This window comes from Pagrus major, chromosome 12 (genome assembly GCF_040436345.1).
Source record: "Pagrus major chromosome 12, Pma_NU_1.0".
NCBI lineage: Eukaryota > Metazoa > Chordata > Actinopteri > Spariformes > Sparidae > Pagrus > Pagrus major.
In genome coordinates, this window is record NC_133226.1 from 26261958 (window position 1) to 26276348 (window position 14391).

Below are 14391 nucleotides of genomic sequence, written 5' to 3' on the forward strand. Positions count from 1 at the left end.
ACTCACCCTCATGCTGATGGGAAGTCTGGGGAAGCTTCATAGCAGGGGACTTGAAAAAAACAAACATAAAATGTCTCCATTGAGCTCGTTCCGTGCAAGCAAAGTCTCCACAAGCTCTGAGATCCAAAATTGATTTGAGCGGATGTTATTTACACCTTTTTTGAAGCCAAAATCTTCACTGTAGCTGCCAAGCAAAAAGCACCCAGCCTGAAGTGGGTGTCAGATACAGATAACCACAGCTCACTGTGCAGGTAGAAAACCACAAGTTTCCTGTGACTCTGCTAAGCAGCCTTCAGCTGTGGGTGAAAAGCTTCAAGTTTCAGTTTGCATACAGGGACATGATTTAGATAATATGTCAATTTGAATTGAATCATTGCAAAATTTATAAGAGAGATACGTTTGTTTCTGTCAGCTGGGCAGGATCTGGTCATAAGCATCTTAAGCACATGCTTAGTGCCTTCTTGCCACTTGTAAATACATACACAGAGTTTCTGCTGTCTGAGGTATTCACTTAGCTCACTTTGGGCTATCTTCTTGATGTACTCATGGCTTCGACATACAGTAGTCCCCGGTTAGTGTACAACCTCTGGACTCCATGCATCGCCTCCTTGTCTTGTGGCCTCTATCTCGTCCTTTGGCCAGCTTATTATGCCAGCGGGGTATCTGTATCGCTCAGTCCTGGCATACAGCTTTATGTCATGTAGACCGGTTATCGCTGGTGGTCGGATCGCTTCTGCTGGTCTTTCAGGATCACTTAACCATTCTGGGTTGGTCCCATCCGTTAACAGCTGGTTCATTTGTGCTGCAGCTTCTTTAGACCTGCTTCTTCATGCACTCTTTCTTGGACATCTGCCATCTTAGTTTCCATGGGGCTTGTTACCCATCACCTGTCGTCCTGGCTCCTTGCAGTTGCATGTTTGTTTGACTCTAGTTGCAAGAGCAGTTTTCAGTCAGGTAGAAAGTCTATCAAGGTAGCCATGGGTCCCACATCCTGGCAGCATGAAGGACCTTGCCTAAGGGCCCATCTGAACAGCCACACCCTGCCCAGGATTTGAACCCTCAATCGGTGTATATACAGTGGGTACGGAAAGTATTCAGACCCCTTTAAATTTTTCACTCTTTGTTTCATTGCAGCCATTTGCTAAAATCAAAAAAGTTCATTTTATTTCTCATTAATGTACACTCAGCACCCCATCTTGACAGAAAAAAACAGAAATGTAGAAATTTTTGCAAATTTATTAAAAAAGAAAAACTGAAATATCACATGGTCATGGTCAAACAAAGAGTGAAAAATTTAAAGGGGTCTGAATACTTTCCGTACCCACTGTATATATGTGTGTGTGTGTGTGTGTGTGTGTATATATATATATATATATATATATGTATATATATATATACACACACACATTGGAGCATTGGAATGTAACCAACTATAATTTACTATATACTATACATTACATGTATATATTATTAGTATTATTTTCGTGTATTATAATTAATATATTTAATAAAAATATGTAACATCGTTAACTGAAGCACCCCTCAGGAGACACAAAGTGATAAATGTGAATATAATGGTGATCTTCTGGACTGTGCTGCAGCAGGAGGCAGATGTTGATGATCTGTCTGAACAACTGGACGTTCCGCTTCCTGTGACACTTTCTGCGCACTCTCTGAGGTTTGACCCTTCCCGCTCGCCGTTTAAGCCCGTACGTGGCAGTCAGAGAGCAGCACACAGCAGCTGAGGCTAATGCGGCTCCTCTCCTGCAACAACTCACTCATACAAAACTGACATCCCGCGCTCCGACAGGACTCACTGAAGCAAAGGACGCTCTTTAACATCGTCAGGCTTGGTGTGACGCCCCGCTGTGAAACATTTTAAACATGTTTACCGTGTCGGAGCTGGTCGTCTTGCTGGCCGTCCTGTCCGCCACCGCGTCCGGCTACTTCGTTAGCATAGACGCCCATGCCGAGGAGTGCTTCTACGAGCGGGTCAACTCCGGCACAAAGATGGGCCTCATGTTCGAGGTGGCCGAAGGCGGCTTTCTGGACATCGATGTCGAGGTGAATTACTTCCCTGGGATAACAAACCAAACGCCTAACATGAGGGAATGGATGTGTGTTTCTTAATTGTTAGCTGCTGACGCTACTCAGACTCGAGGCCTATGCTAGCGTTAGCTTGCGCCGTCTGCGTAACAGTTCACGTCAAGTGAAGCTACTTATTGCCTATTAACAAACTCCCAGACGCACAATATTTTGATTTGTGAGTGACATCGTTAAAGAGGAATTACCTGTCCATCTCGCTTTCTTTGAATATGTGACAGAGATGGTTCAATTATTCATAACAATACAGGAAGTACAGCGTTAGCAGCCTGTCTGGCTAAGTTATGCTAGCTAACTGTGTAGCAAAAACGATGCCCTCTGTCTAAATCAATGCACTGTGAGATGTATTAATGCTATTGCTCTTCTTACTGACTTATTGTGGAACAGTTGCTGTGCTTAAAGGTGCCATTGAGGGTTTTGTGTGCACAGATGTTGCTGCCATATGTTACTGCAGTCCCCTCATGCAGCAGTGTTCAGTGCATTGACACATCTGTATTATTTCCTGTGTCCTCTCACAGATAACAGGGCCTGATGGCAAGCAGATTTACAAAGGCGACAGAGAGTCCAGTGGGAAATACTCCGTGGCAGCACACATGGACGGAACCTACAAGTTCTGCTTCAGCAACAAGATGTCAACCATGACACCCAAGATCGTCATGTTCACGATTGATATCGGAGAGGCACCTAAAGGCCAGGACATGGAGACAGAAGGTACGCCGAGGATGTTTGCGTTGAAAATCTGTTTTTCTGTCTGTATTCTGCTGTTATTTGTCTTGTGCTGCTGTCTTTTTGACTGTGTTTTGGTGACTCTTCCTCTTCGTAGGTGGTGACAGCTGGGATGGTAGGGCACAGGGCAGGCTATGGCAAACATAGACTTTTGAGTTTGTGATGCACTGCAGAGTTTTCTCTAACCAGTGTTGTTTCCATAGCATAAACTAATAAGTGCATTTCTACCAAGCAGCTGTGATGTTTGCGAATGATTTGACTGACTATTTGCACTGTGAGAACACGTAGGATCTATTTATGTCCCTGGTGATAAGACAGCATCACCCGCGACATACTGTACGTCACAATCGCAAAACGGTTATGCATGTCTTACATACCTCATGCATGTTCTTTGTGCACGGTGACTGGTTTGTGGCCTGTTACTGATGGTTTCTTTTACCTGTTTCAGCCCACCAAAACAAGCTGGAGGAGATGATCAACGAGCTCGCTGTTGCCATGACAGCTGTAAAGCATGAGCAGGAGTACATGGAGGTTCGCGAGAGGATACACAGAGCAAGTGAGTCAATAAGAGCACGTACCAAGAGCCAGTCGTTTTGTAGCTGTTTGACTGTTATTTCACAAGCTGTCTCTTCTTCCCTTTCTAGTCAACGACAACACAAACAGCAGAGTGGTGCTGTGGTCGTTCTTCGAAGCTCTGGTTCTCGTGGCAATGACACTTGGACAGATTTACTACCTGAAGAGATTTTTTGAAGTACGGCGAGTGGTGTAGTGCGCTTACATGATCCCTCTGTGTCCTCCACTGTTTTCTCCAACACCAAGACAGTTATTTACACTCTGGAAATGAGACTGGCAGTTTTGAGTAAAGCCTACATTTGATTGGATCTCAGATGTTTTGTTCTCCTGTTACCTGTTTGGTTCCTTCTGAAAAATGTAATTAGTGTTTGTTTGGAACGAATGGCCAAAAGATTCTGGGATAGATGTCAGATTTCATTAGTTTTTTTTGTTTGTTTTTTTTTTTGTTTCACAGATTCTTTTGTCCAACACTGTTTGATAATTACAGTTACGTACCGATTACTAGCCAGTACAGATTTGCCTGTGTGAATGACTGTGAGGCTCATAATGTTAAGCAAACGCAGGCTAATGAATAAGATGTAGAAATGCACATAAATGGATAGGCATGTGTGGAGTCACCACAGGAGAATGTAGCCCTTATTAAGATATAAATCAGACTCCTTTCATATGATTTAAAAAATGGCAAACAAGAAAAACAAATGCTTTAGAATTTTGTCTGACACGCAGGAGGTTTTGGTTTCCGGTGTCTAAGCCAAGTCAGACAATGTACCGGCAGATATGTGATATCTGTACATGTGTTAATGCTCTCAAACAACAAATTGCACTCCTGATGGATTCATCTAAATAACTGAAGGATTTACTCCGCAGCTGGTCTTTAAGGGAAACTGTACAGCTTCTAGCTCTGCCTGTTGATTCATAGCGTTCCACACCAGGGGAGCGGGTTCAGTTTACATCTTTTGCAGTGTAACTACATAGTTCAGAAAATAACAGGCGAGGGGGTTTCTTGGCCTCAGAGTTCACGAGTTGATTTAATTTTCAAACACTTAATTTAAACTTTCACTTAGCAGCACGACCCGGAAGAGCTGAGGCAGGCTTGGATTTTAATCTGAACCACTTGGGGTGCAACTCCAAAGTGTAGAGAAATACTGAAATACATGTTACATGTTGATTGAGGGTGGGTGGGGGGGGGTCTGACACCTATTGACTGCTGTGTGCTTTAGTTGCTTCTACTATAGTTATTTTGTTGGGTTTGGGGATTTTAAATTATATGATTGTATACAATTTTGAACCGTTTGTTTTTCTTGGAGCATATCCTGTGACATGCAACTGTGTGGATGTTTCAAAAAATTCAGATGCTTTACCTTTTTCTATCAGTATACAAGGTAACAAGTCCAAAAGTCTACGCAGCTGCAACACCGTTATTGTCGCGTGTCACTGAATATGCTCCAGTTTTGTATTAAAAACAATCTTTGGTGAGCTCAGGCAGGTAAACTGTTCTGTACACAGTCTCCTCCTTTTTGTGACTACGACAAAATCTGATAAATGGATCTGTACAAATGTAGAATGGTTGTCTGTGGAAAATGCCCCAGGTTTCATAATAAAGCCAATATTCTGTACAATTACTTGGATGTCTTTCTTAACAGGTGGTAAAAGTTTCTTATTGAGAAAGTTTGACTGCAGGTGGAAAATATGAAGTTACACGAAAACTCAAGTACTTTTTGTTTCTGAGGCACCTGTTTTTGATTATTTACATTATTTTCTTTATTCTCCTGTTACGTTTCATAAGGAAATATTGTACTTTTTACTCCGCTACCTTTATTTGACAGATGTAGGTAACGGATTATTTGCAGAATCACTTATGATCAGTTTATAAAATAACATAAAATATGGTCAGAAAACTAAAATTACAAGTTCTCTACAGTCCTGAGGTACTTGTATCTGAGTGTTTCCATTTCAAAGTGTTTTATTCTTTTACTCCACTGTTTTATTTGACAGATGCAGGTAATAATTTCAGATTCACTTCAGTCGGCTTTAAAATAAGTATCATAAGAATTCCTAACATTATATGAAAAAGCCTCATAAACCATAAAATGCTGCTTCTACGTTATTGCCTGAGACATAATTGCTAACAGATAATATTTGTGTACTTTTAATAACATTTAGATTGTAGCTCCAGAGGAAGCAGCATGCAATCTGATGAATTGCCTCCAGTGACGTCAGTCAGTGTTGCATTGTGGGTAATGTAGGCACCAGTTATGAAAAGTACTCTAAAGTTTTATATTATAAGTTACATTGCATTTAACTTCCATGCATTTAAACTTCATTTTAAAATTAAATATATTTAGCTGATCACTTTTAGTTTTCAATTATATTTATAACATCCGCCCATCTTAATCTTCTTAATTTTCAAAATAGGATGAAATTAAACTAAATTAAATGATCAACTAACTAATAATATTACCGGTACATGAGTACGCGGAACGATACTCGCGACGGCGCTTCAGTTCCCACCCGGCTTGTAAACATCAGCGCACCCGGAAAGAGGAGCAGCGTGGAGAGCGAGCGAGCGGCTGCTAACAACTTTAGCTTCAAACTCTCTGCTTCACCTCCGACATGGACAACACGACGGACGGGACGTGGGACAGTTTACCTGTCAAACTCAACGACATGATTTTAGAAACGCTCGTGGAGCTGAAATTCACACACATGACACCTGTACAGGTAACACTCGCACCTCACATCTGCCGCTCAGCACTGTTCAGTGAACGCACCATCTCACCTGTGATTTCTTCTGCACAGGCTGCTTGTATTCCGCTGTTCATGAGGAACAAAGATGTGGCTGCTGAGGCGGTAAGTGTGCGACTCAACCAAAGTAATTAAAGTATTTAAGTAACGCTACGACTGAGGCTCGTGTTACTTCTGTTACTTGAGTATCTCCATTTCAGGAAACCTTATACTCCTACTTCATTACACTTGGGAAGCCATTATTGTGCTTTTTACACCACCACTACATCATTTGACACTTTTTGAAATAAGATTTAGCATCGTTTAGTTGTACCAGAGTATTTTTACTCTACTCTTACTCAAAGGAAAACCATTGAAGTTCTGCGTCATCATTAACTACTGGATAATAAAACATCTCCAGTGTTTTAAAGACGAGGTAAATGACACTAATAAGATAGTTCTGGGTTGCCAGGTTGTGACAAACCCTCCTCCACCATGAACCTTTAGCTGTCTTTTCAGTCAGCTCGTTATATATAATAATAATAATAGACTGTGTTACAGTGCTGCAACCATCAATATCGTTTTTTTGACCGATAACTATCTCTACATCAGAAAACACCAGTTGTTTTATTTATTTTAAAATAATTTACAATCAGGGTTGCAACTCACAATTATTTCCCCTCTCTAATAACCTCCCAATTACTGTCATGATTGATCGTTAACTGTATAAAATTAGGGATAAATTATAGGCCCACAATGGAAAATTTACATTATCAATTACCGGCAGATAAAGAAATTATAGCTGATAAATCGAGCTGACATTACATTACAGAGCCAAATTGCTTTTGTCGACTTAACAAGCGCAGCGTCTACACACAGTAGGTGGTGGTAGGCTGTGATTTTTCTGTCAGATTGCAGATAAATTGAACTAATTTAAAAATGTGCTACTTTGGCTCTGATGCAACATCCTCTCACACAATATCTGATTTGTAACATGTCACAATTAATAGCCTATAAAGACTGAATAATCTGAATCTGCAAAGTAACATCTATTAAATAAATGTGGTGGAGAGTATAAAGTAGCAGAAAATGGAAATACTCAAGTAAAGTACGTGAACATTGTACTTAAGAACAGTACAGTAGGAGGTTTATTTCGTTACTGGTTGAGACTTTCACACAAAGTTTAATTTTTACTGCTGTTTTTCAGTCTCCTTGATTTCTAATAATCGGTATCGGCCCTGAAAAAGCCAAACTGGTCGACCGCTCCAGCTCACTAGATGTCTCATCGTTGCAGGTAACTGGGAGCGGAAAGACGCTTGCTTTTGTCATTCCTGTCATAGAGCTGCTCCTGAAGAGAGAAGAAAAGCTGAAGAAGATGCAGGTGAGGATGAGACTCTCTCAGATTGAACTTCTACATCCACCGTCGTGGTGGAGGGGAGGACCGGGGGTTCAGATCTTCTGTGGAGGTTTAACTGGTGTCTCCTGCAGGTCGGCGCTCTGGTGATCACTCCCACAAGAGAGCTGGCTCTTCAGATCAGTGAAGTCATGGGGCAGTTCATTCAGAAATTCCCACAGTTCACGTAAGTACAAAGGCAGTGATGAGGACATGAGTCTTCTTGATTCTTGACCTTTTTAAATAGTAATCACGCAATGTAAACTTACAGTCCACCTGCTGGCTTCTTCTGGAGCTTTCTGCCACGTCTCTGCAGCTGTTGGCTCAGGCAAAAGTTGATGGCTCCAGAAAAAGTGAAAGGACAAACCTGAATGTTTTATTCAAAAAAAGCTCTACAGATAAGAGGGAAAATATGTGGACTTACCCTTTAACCTTTCTTGGAAACCTTTAGTGCTAAAATAAAAGCACCCTCATCCTGTTTTGGTCTGTTAATCGCGAGGGTCTTACTTTGTTTTGTGTTTTTCAGTAATTAAAATGTTTCATGTCTTTGTTTTCAGGCAGATTTTACTGATCGGTGGCAGTAACCCGATAGAGGATGTGGAGAAGTTCAAGGATAAAGGGTATGTGATGGTCACAAACGAAAATGTTTTATCATGAACAATATAATGACATATTTCAGAGGAATACTTTCATGTTTTGGGAAATACTTTTGTTATTTCAGGAGGAAAACTGCCTCAGTTATTCTCTCATATTAGTTTGACATGTTCTCCGTCAGCTCTGTATGAAACCCTGAATGAAGACGAGAAGAAAAGACTTTGTTCATGTTTGTTTATTGATGATTTAAAGCTTCAGTTTTTACACGTCCCATCAGTAAAGTCTGTTAAACCACTCTTGTTCAATGATTTCATGAACAGATTCACTTCATCCACACAATCAGTTTGTTGGAGCAGAATCTCAGCTGTGTACAAGCAAATAATGAAGCATCTCCTTATTGATTATGATCATGTAAACTGAAGTCATCACGAGCAGCGAGAGCCTCCGTGGCTGAACAGACACAGGAAGGAGCGCCGCCTGAACAAAGTCCAACATTTACAGAACAACAAGAAGACGTCAAAGTACCGCCCATCATGTTTGATTGACAGGTGATCTGTGTGCAGTGAAGAAACGCCACAACAATCAGCTCTCAGCAACAATGATGGAAACACAACAAGTGTGAAGAAATGAAACACAGAATTTAACCCACTGACCCTGAAATGACTTCTGTCTATTTGAGTTTACAAAACTCAGCAGAGTCAGAAGACCAGCTAAACTGAAGTCCAGCATAGAGAGGCTGAGTGAATGTGGTCTGGACTCTGTGGAGGAGAGTGATGGTTTCAGAGACGCTGTAGAAGGACAGAATACCTGCACTGTGATCCAGGTACACTCCAACTCTGGAGGACACAGGACCTGAGACGCGAGTTTGGACTTTGTTGTGATAAAAGTTATAACTGTCTGTGTAACAATTTAAAATCCAAGATTTGTCATTGAATCCAAATCCACATTCCTGTGAGTCTCCTGCTCTGCTGATGTTCTTGTATGCGACTGCTACACCAACTCCTCTTTCTCCTCTCCACTCCACCTCCCAGTAACAACGTCCAGTCAGACTCTCTCTACTCAGGACCTGATCCCACCCAGTGAATATGTCTGGGTGACTAGAATAAGACTGTTGTTGTCTCCTGTATGTTGCTTTTCTGTTCCCCTCAGATAATAACAGAAGTGTGTTTGCTGTGTTTGGATCCAGTGTGATGTCACATGAATATCTTAAGAAGTCAGCTCTGGTCATGTTCTCTGGTTGTGACAGTAAAACATCTACTTCAGTCACTGTCAGTGAGATGTTTGTCCATGTCTCTCTCAGGACGTCCTGTAGTTTGTCTCTGACCTCTGACACAGCTGCTGTCACATCCTCAAAGTACTTCAGAGGACGGATATTGATGCTGGATGAGTGTGTAGACTCACTGAGTGCTGACAGTGAGGGGTAGTTGTGTAGAAACTGGTTGTGATCCTCTGTGTGTGAGAGCTTCTTCAGCTCAGCGTCTTTCCTCTTCAGCTCAGTGATCTCCTGCTCCAGCTTCTCCTGAAGCTCTTTGACTCGACTCACTTCAGTTTCCTGCTGGGATCTGACCTGCTGCTTCACATCAGAGCATCTTTTCTCCATGAGACGGATCAGCTCGGTGAAGATCTTCTCATTGTGCTCCACTGCTTCATCAGCAGAGCCATTGATGGCCTCCACCTCCTGTTGAAGCACCTTCACATCTTCCTCTCTGTCCTGGATTCTCTGCTGGATGTTTTGTCGACTCCCCTCCAGCTCTCTCTGCCTCTCAGTCCTCTCTGCTGCAGCTGACACTGTGTCGTGGCCTTTATGTTCGTCCACAGGGCAGAGATAACAGATACACTGCTGATCAGTACGGCAGAACATCTTCATCACCTCATCATGACGAGAGCAGATGTTCTCCTGGAGCTTCTTGGACGGCTCCACCAGCTTGTGTTTCTTTAATGGAGCCACATCATAATGAGGCTGGAGGTGTTTCTCACAGTAAGAAACCAGACAGACCTGACAGGACTTGAGGGCTTTCAGTTTCCTCCCAGTGCAGAAATCACAGGCCACATCTTCAGGTCCAGCATAGCAGTGATCAGCAGGAGCAGCTTGGAGTCCAGTCTTCTTCAGCTCCGCCACTAAAGCTGCTAACATGGTGTTTTTCAGCAGCTCAGGCCTCGGTGTGAAGCGCTTCCTGCACTGAGGGCAGCTGTGGATCCTCCTCTCATCCTCTTTGTCCCAGTGACCTTCAATACAGTTCTTGCAGTAGCTGTGTCCACAGGGAGTAGCCACCGGATCCTTCAGTAGATCCAAACAGATCGAACAAGAGAAAGTCTCTCGGTCCAGCTGAACTGCTCTCTGCGCCATTTCACCTCTCAGTGACAACGACTGTCTGAGCTTCACTTCCTGATACCTGAAGTTACAATGACGGAACAAGACAAGCGATCAGAGAGAAGAGGGAGCGGTTATCAACATTTTATTCATTCCAGGACGAGGAGCAGCTCTGTGAATCTGAACTGTGTTTCCTCTTTTACAACGAAGCCTCAGTTAAAACCTGCTCCACATTTGAAAACATCAAAGTTTTTAGTTGTAAAATATTTCTTGGCTCCTCAGGCTTTGCTGATATTTCTCTAACTCTTCCTCTGATTCTGTTCACTTTTATTTTCCTGGTTAGGGTTTAGGGTTACTTTCCTCCCCACGGCTGCGCCTCAAGATCCTGTCCATGAAAATCACAAACAGGATCGTAGTTATAGTTTTGCCGCCACGAAAATTGTCATCAAAGCCCTAGAACTTAATTTAGATCCTGGTCCTGCGGTGGGAACGTTCCAAGTTCGAACAAAGGTTTCTAGTCTGTGGGGAAAGTTCCTGCCGTGGAAATGCGGCTTGGGTCGGCATCTTCAACTACTGGACTACCAGAACACCTCATCGATGAGGGTAAAGCAACACAGTCAGTCATGAGTAGGAGTCGACCAATTTGGCTTTTTCAGGGCCGATACAGATGCTGATTAGAAATTGAGGACACTGAAAACCGATCGGCAGGAGAAAAAAATGCTGAATATCAGCGAGGTCGATAATCCGTCTACCGCTAGTCTTTAGTTTTTCTGATGACGACTATTTGTGTGTTTCAGAGCGAACATTGTGATCGCGACTCCAGGCCGTCTGGAGGACATGTTCAGGAGGAAGTCCGACGGTCTGGACCTGGGCTGCTCGGTAAAGAGTCTGGACGTGCTGGTTCTCGATGAGGCCGACAGACTACTCGACATGGGTTTCGAGGCCAGGTAAGAAACAAGCTCAGTGTGCAGAGTGAGAGAACATTTCTTCAATTAACATAAACAACCCCTGAACGCAGTGTAAAACATTAAACAGAATGTGATTATCACTGATATGATGATGTCTCATGATCGGGTATGAAAGAGTTATCCTCGAAAGGCTCCCTCGTTCATCAGCAACGATGGAGGTTAACCACCTTGTGAAACACGTGATTGTGTAAAGGATGTTACTACATGTACTCGGGAAACTTTCATCCAACTGTTGTTGGTGAACACAGTTTGTTTGTAAATGATTTAATTCGGGTTTTATTTAGTCCGTGTGTCTGTTTGTGTGTCCAGTCTGAACACCATCCTGGGCTACCTGCCCAAACAGAGACGTACAGGCTTGTTTTCAGCCACTCAGACGCAGGAGCTGGAGAAGCTGGTGAGGGCCGGCCTCAGGAACCCAGTCCGCATCACCGTGAAAGAGAAGGGCGTGGCTGCCACCGCCGTCCAGAAAACACCCTCCAGACTCTCCAACTACTACACTGTGAGTCGGCTCAGTCTGAAGCCTGCCGCACATCAACCAGCCCCAAAGGAAATGTAGTTAATACAAAGTATGTTGTCATTTCAGATCTGCAGAGCAGAGGACAAGTTCAACAGCCTGGTGGCGTTTCTGAGGCAACACAAGCATGAGAAGAACCTGGTCTTCTTCAGGTATGTTAAAGGAACAGTTCACCCAAAAAATGTTCTGATATATTTACGATCATACTGATGGAAAGTCAGGTGAACAAAACATTTCTGGAGCTTCTCAACAGCTTTGCAGCATTCTGCAGACGTTATTAACACCCTTCTCTTTTTATTTTAAAGCAGAAATCGTCTCTGTAGCCGCTAAGCTAAAAGCGTTAGCACATACCTCGTTTGAAGTGGGTGCACAAGCTCAACCGAGTGTTAAGGGCTTTTATTTTTAACAATGGAGCGTAAGACGAGACATATATACACAATATATTTTTCAGTGCAGCGTCTGATCAACATTATGCTGTCATTTGCCTTGAAGTTGAAAAGATTCTTCATCAGGTGTGTAGTGAAGTCATTGACTGATATGAGTCGCTGCCGTCTCCTCCTCAGTACGTGTGCCTGTGTGGAGTACTACGGTCGAGCTCTGGAGACTCTGATCAAGAAGGTCACGGTCCACTGCATCCACGGCAAGATGAAAAATAAACGCAACAAGATCTTTGCAGACTTTCGGGCCCTGAAAAGGTAAAACTGACTGTGTGTGTGTGTGTACAGTAAACCTGATGTGCACTCTGTGACTAATTTAACATTTTTATCTGTTGCAGTGGGATCTTGGTGTGTACAGATGTCATGGCCAGAGGTATTGATATCCCTGATGTTAACTGGGTGCTGCAGTATGATCCTCCCAGCAGCGCCAGGTAACGTCTCTGAAACCAGCGTCACTGGGTCAAATTAGATGCATTTCTAATAATAATAGTGACATATTTTCAGCAATTTATCTTAAAGAAATCTTTTAAACCATCTCCAAATCTGTATTTTAATTTTTAAAGAGGGCTAAATTATGCGTTTTTAATGCAGCTCTTCGGCACAAAGGAAGAAGTTACACCAGATTGTGATGTACAGACAATACATTCGCTTTTTAGCAGACAATGAAGAATCAGAATAAGACATTTTGTGTTGTTGTGTGACTGTTTTACGTTCCTTTGTTTCATCTCAGTGCGTTTGTACATCGATGTGGACGTACAGCTCGAATCGGCAACCAGGGCAACGCCCTCGTCTTCCTGCTGCCAATGGAGGAGTCATACGTCAATTTTTTGTCCATCAACCAGAAAGTGAGTTATTTTCCATATTTTGAAAATTTCTCTAAAACCTTTTGTTCAATAATTTTCCCTCGACTATCCCTAAAAATCAGTGTAAACCATAACTTCCTATGCCTGCTTGACTTTATCTGAAGATGCTCCTCGAGCTGCAACAATTAATCGATGAGTTGTCAACTACTAGAATAATCGGCAACAATTTTAATAATTGTTTAATTTAAAGTCAAAATCCTCTGATTGCAGCTTCTTAAATTTTCTGACCTTTTATAGACCAAAAACTAATCTATTAATAGAATAATCTTTCATAAATAAATAAATCATTTCATTTCTCCAGTGCCCGCTCCAGCAGATGCCTCCTGTGAGTGATGTTGTGGACGTGCTGTCCAAAGTGCAGGCCATGTCTCTGGCTGACCGCGCCATGTTTGACAGAAGCATGAGGGCCTTCGTCTCGTACGTCCAGGCCTACGCCAAACATGAATGTAGCCTCATCTTCAGAGTCAAAGGTAAAAAAAACTGAAAACTGCCACTTTACATCTCAGATTCAGTTCTGTCGTATGCGTGAAGTAAAAACAGAAAACTTTGTGCTTCATTTCTTCGCCTAGATCTGGACTTTGCCACCTTAGCACGCGGCTTCGCCCTCCTCCGCCTGCCGAAGATGCCCGAGCTGAGGGGGAAAACGTTTCCTGATTTCCCCGAGACGACAGTGGACACAGACACCATCCGCTACAAGGACAAGAACAGGGAGAAACAGAGGCAGAAGATGCTCGCAGAGCCGAGAGAAGAGACTCGTTTTCCCAGAAAGAACTTCATCAAGAATAAGTCCTGGTCGAAACAGAAGACCAAGTTGGTTCGCAGGAAAAAGATGGCCGCCAAGAGGAAGCACAACGAGGTATTTTCCACTCAGTGACCGTGAGATGTGACGAATAAACAAAGAGCATCAGTGGGCTGGATTTAACCTCAGCTCTGTTTTTATCTTGTGTGTGTCCGCAGGGTTCAGACGTGGACGACGAGGACATGAAGGAGCTTTTAAATGACACTCGCCTCCTCAAGAAACTCAAGAAAGGGCAAATCAGCGAGGAGGACTTTGAGAAACAGATAACGAGCGAGCCGAAGTCGAAACACAAAACAGGACTGTCACACGACGGCTCGGGGGACAATGTATGATCCAACAGCTGTGTTCAACTTGGTCAAAATTCAATTAAATCAAACTCCCTGGAC

The 14391-nt window shown here is 42.8% G+C and overlaps 3 protein-coding genes across 3 annotated transcripts; 2 read left to right on the forward strand and 1 right to left on the reverse strand.

The window, feature by feature from the left end:
* Nucleotides 1-1718: 1718 nt before the first annotated feature.
* tmed2 (transmembrane p24 trafficking protein 2) lies at nucleotides 1719-5024 on the forward strand. Its single transcript, XM_073478148.1, has 4 exons — nucleotides 1719-2064; nucleotides 2622-2814; nucleotides 3278-3385; nucleotides 3474-5024. The coding sequence occupies exons 1-4, from the start codon at nucleotides 1885-1887 to the stop codon at nucleotides 3596-3598; spliced, it is 606 nt and encodes a 201-aa protein (XP_073334249.1). The 5' UTR covers nucleotides 1719-1884; the 3' UTR covers nucleotides 3599-5024.
* Nucleotides 5025-5925: 901 nt separating this feature from the next.
* On the forward strand, nucleotides 5926-14390 carry ddx55 (DEAD (Asp-Glu-Ala-Asp) box polypeptide 55). The gene is made up of 14 exons (XM_073477402.1): nucleotides 5926-6123; nucleotides 6202-6252; nucleotides 7421-7507; nucleotides 7615-7706; nucleotides 8077-8139; nucleotides 11222-11371; nucleotides 11702-11891; nucleotides 11976-12058; nucleotides 12470-12601; nucleotides 12682-12774; nucleotides 13074-13188; nucleotides 13508-13676; nucleotides 13776-14062; nucleotides 14164-14390. The coding sequence occupies exons 1-14, from the start codon at nucleotides 6016-6018 to the stop codon at nucleotides 14335-14337; spliced, it is 1794 nt and encodes a 597-aa protein (XP_073333503.1). The 5' UTR covers nucleotides 5926-6015; the 3' UTR covers nucleotides 14338-14390.
* On the reverse strand, nucleotides 8384-10499 carry LOC141005855 (tripartite motif-containing protein 16-like). Its single transcript, XM_073477904.1, has one exon. It carries the CDS (start codon nucleotides 10458-10460, stop codon nucleotides 8784-8786), a length of 1677 nt encoding a protein of 558 aa, XP_073334005.1. The 5' UTR covers nucleotides 10461-10499; the 3' UTR covers nucleotides 8384-8783.
* Nucleotide 14391: the final 1 nt, after the last annotated feature.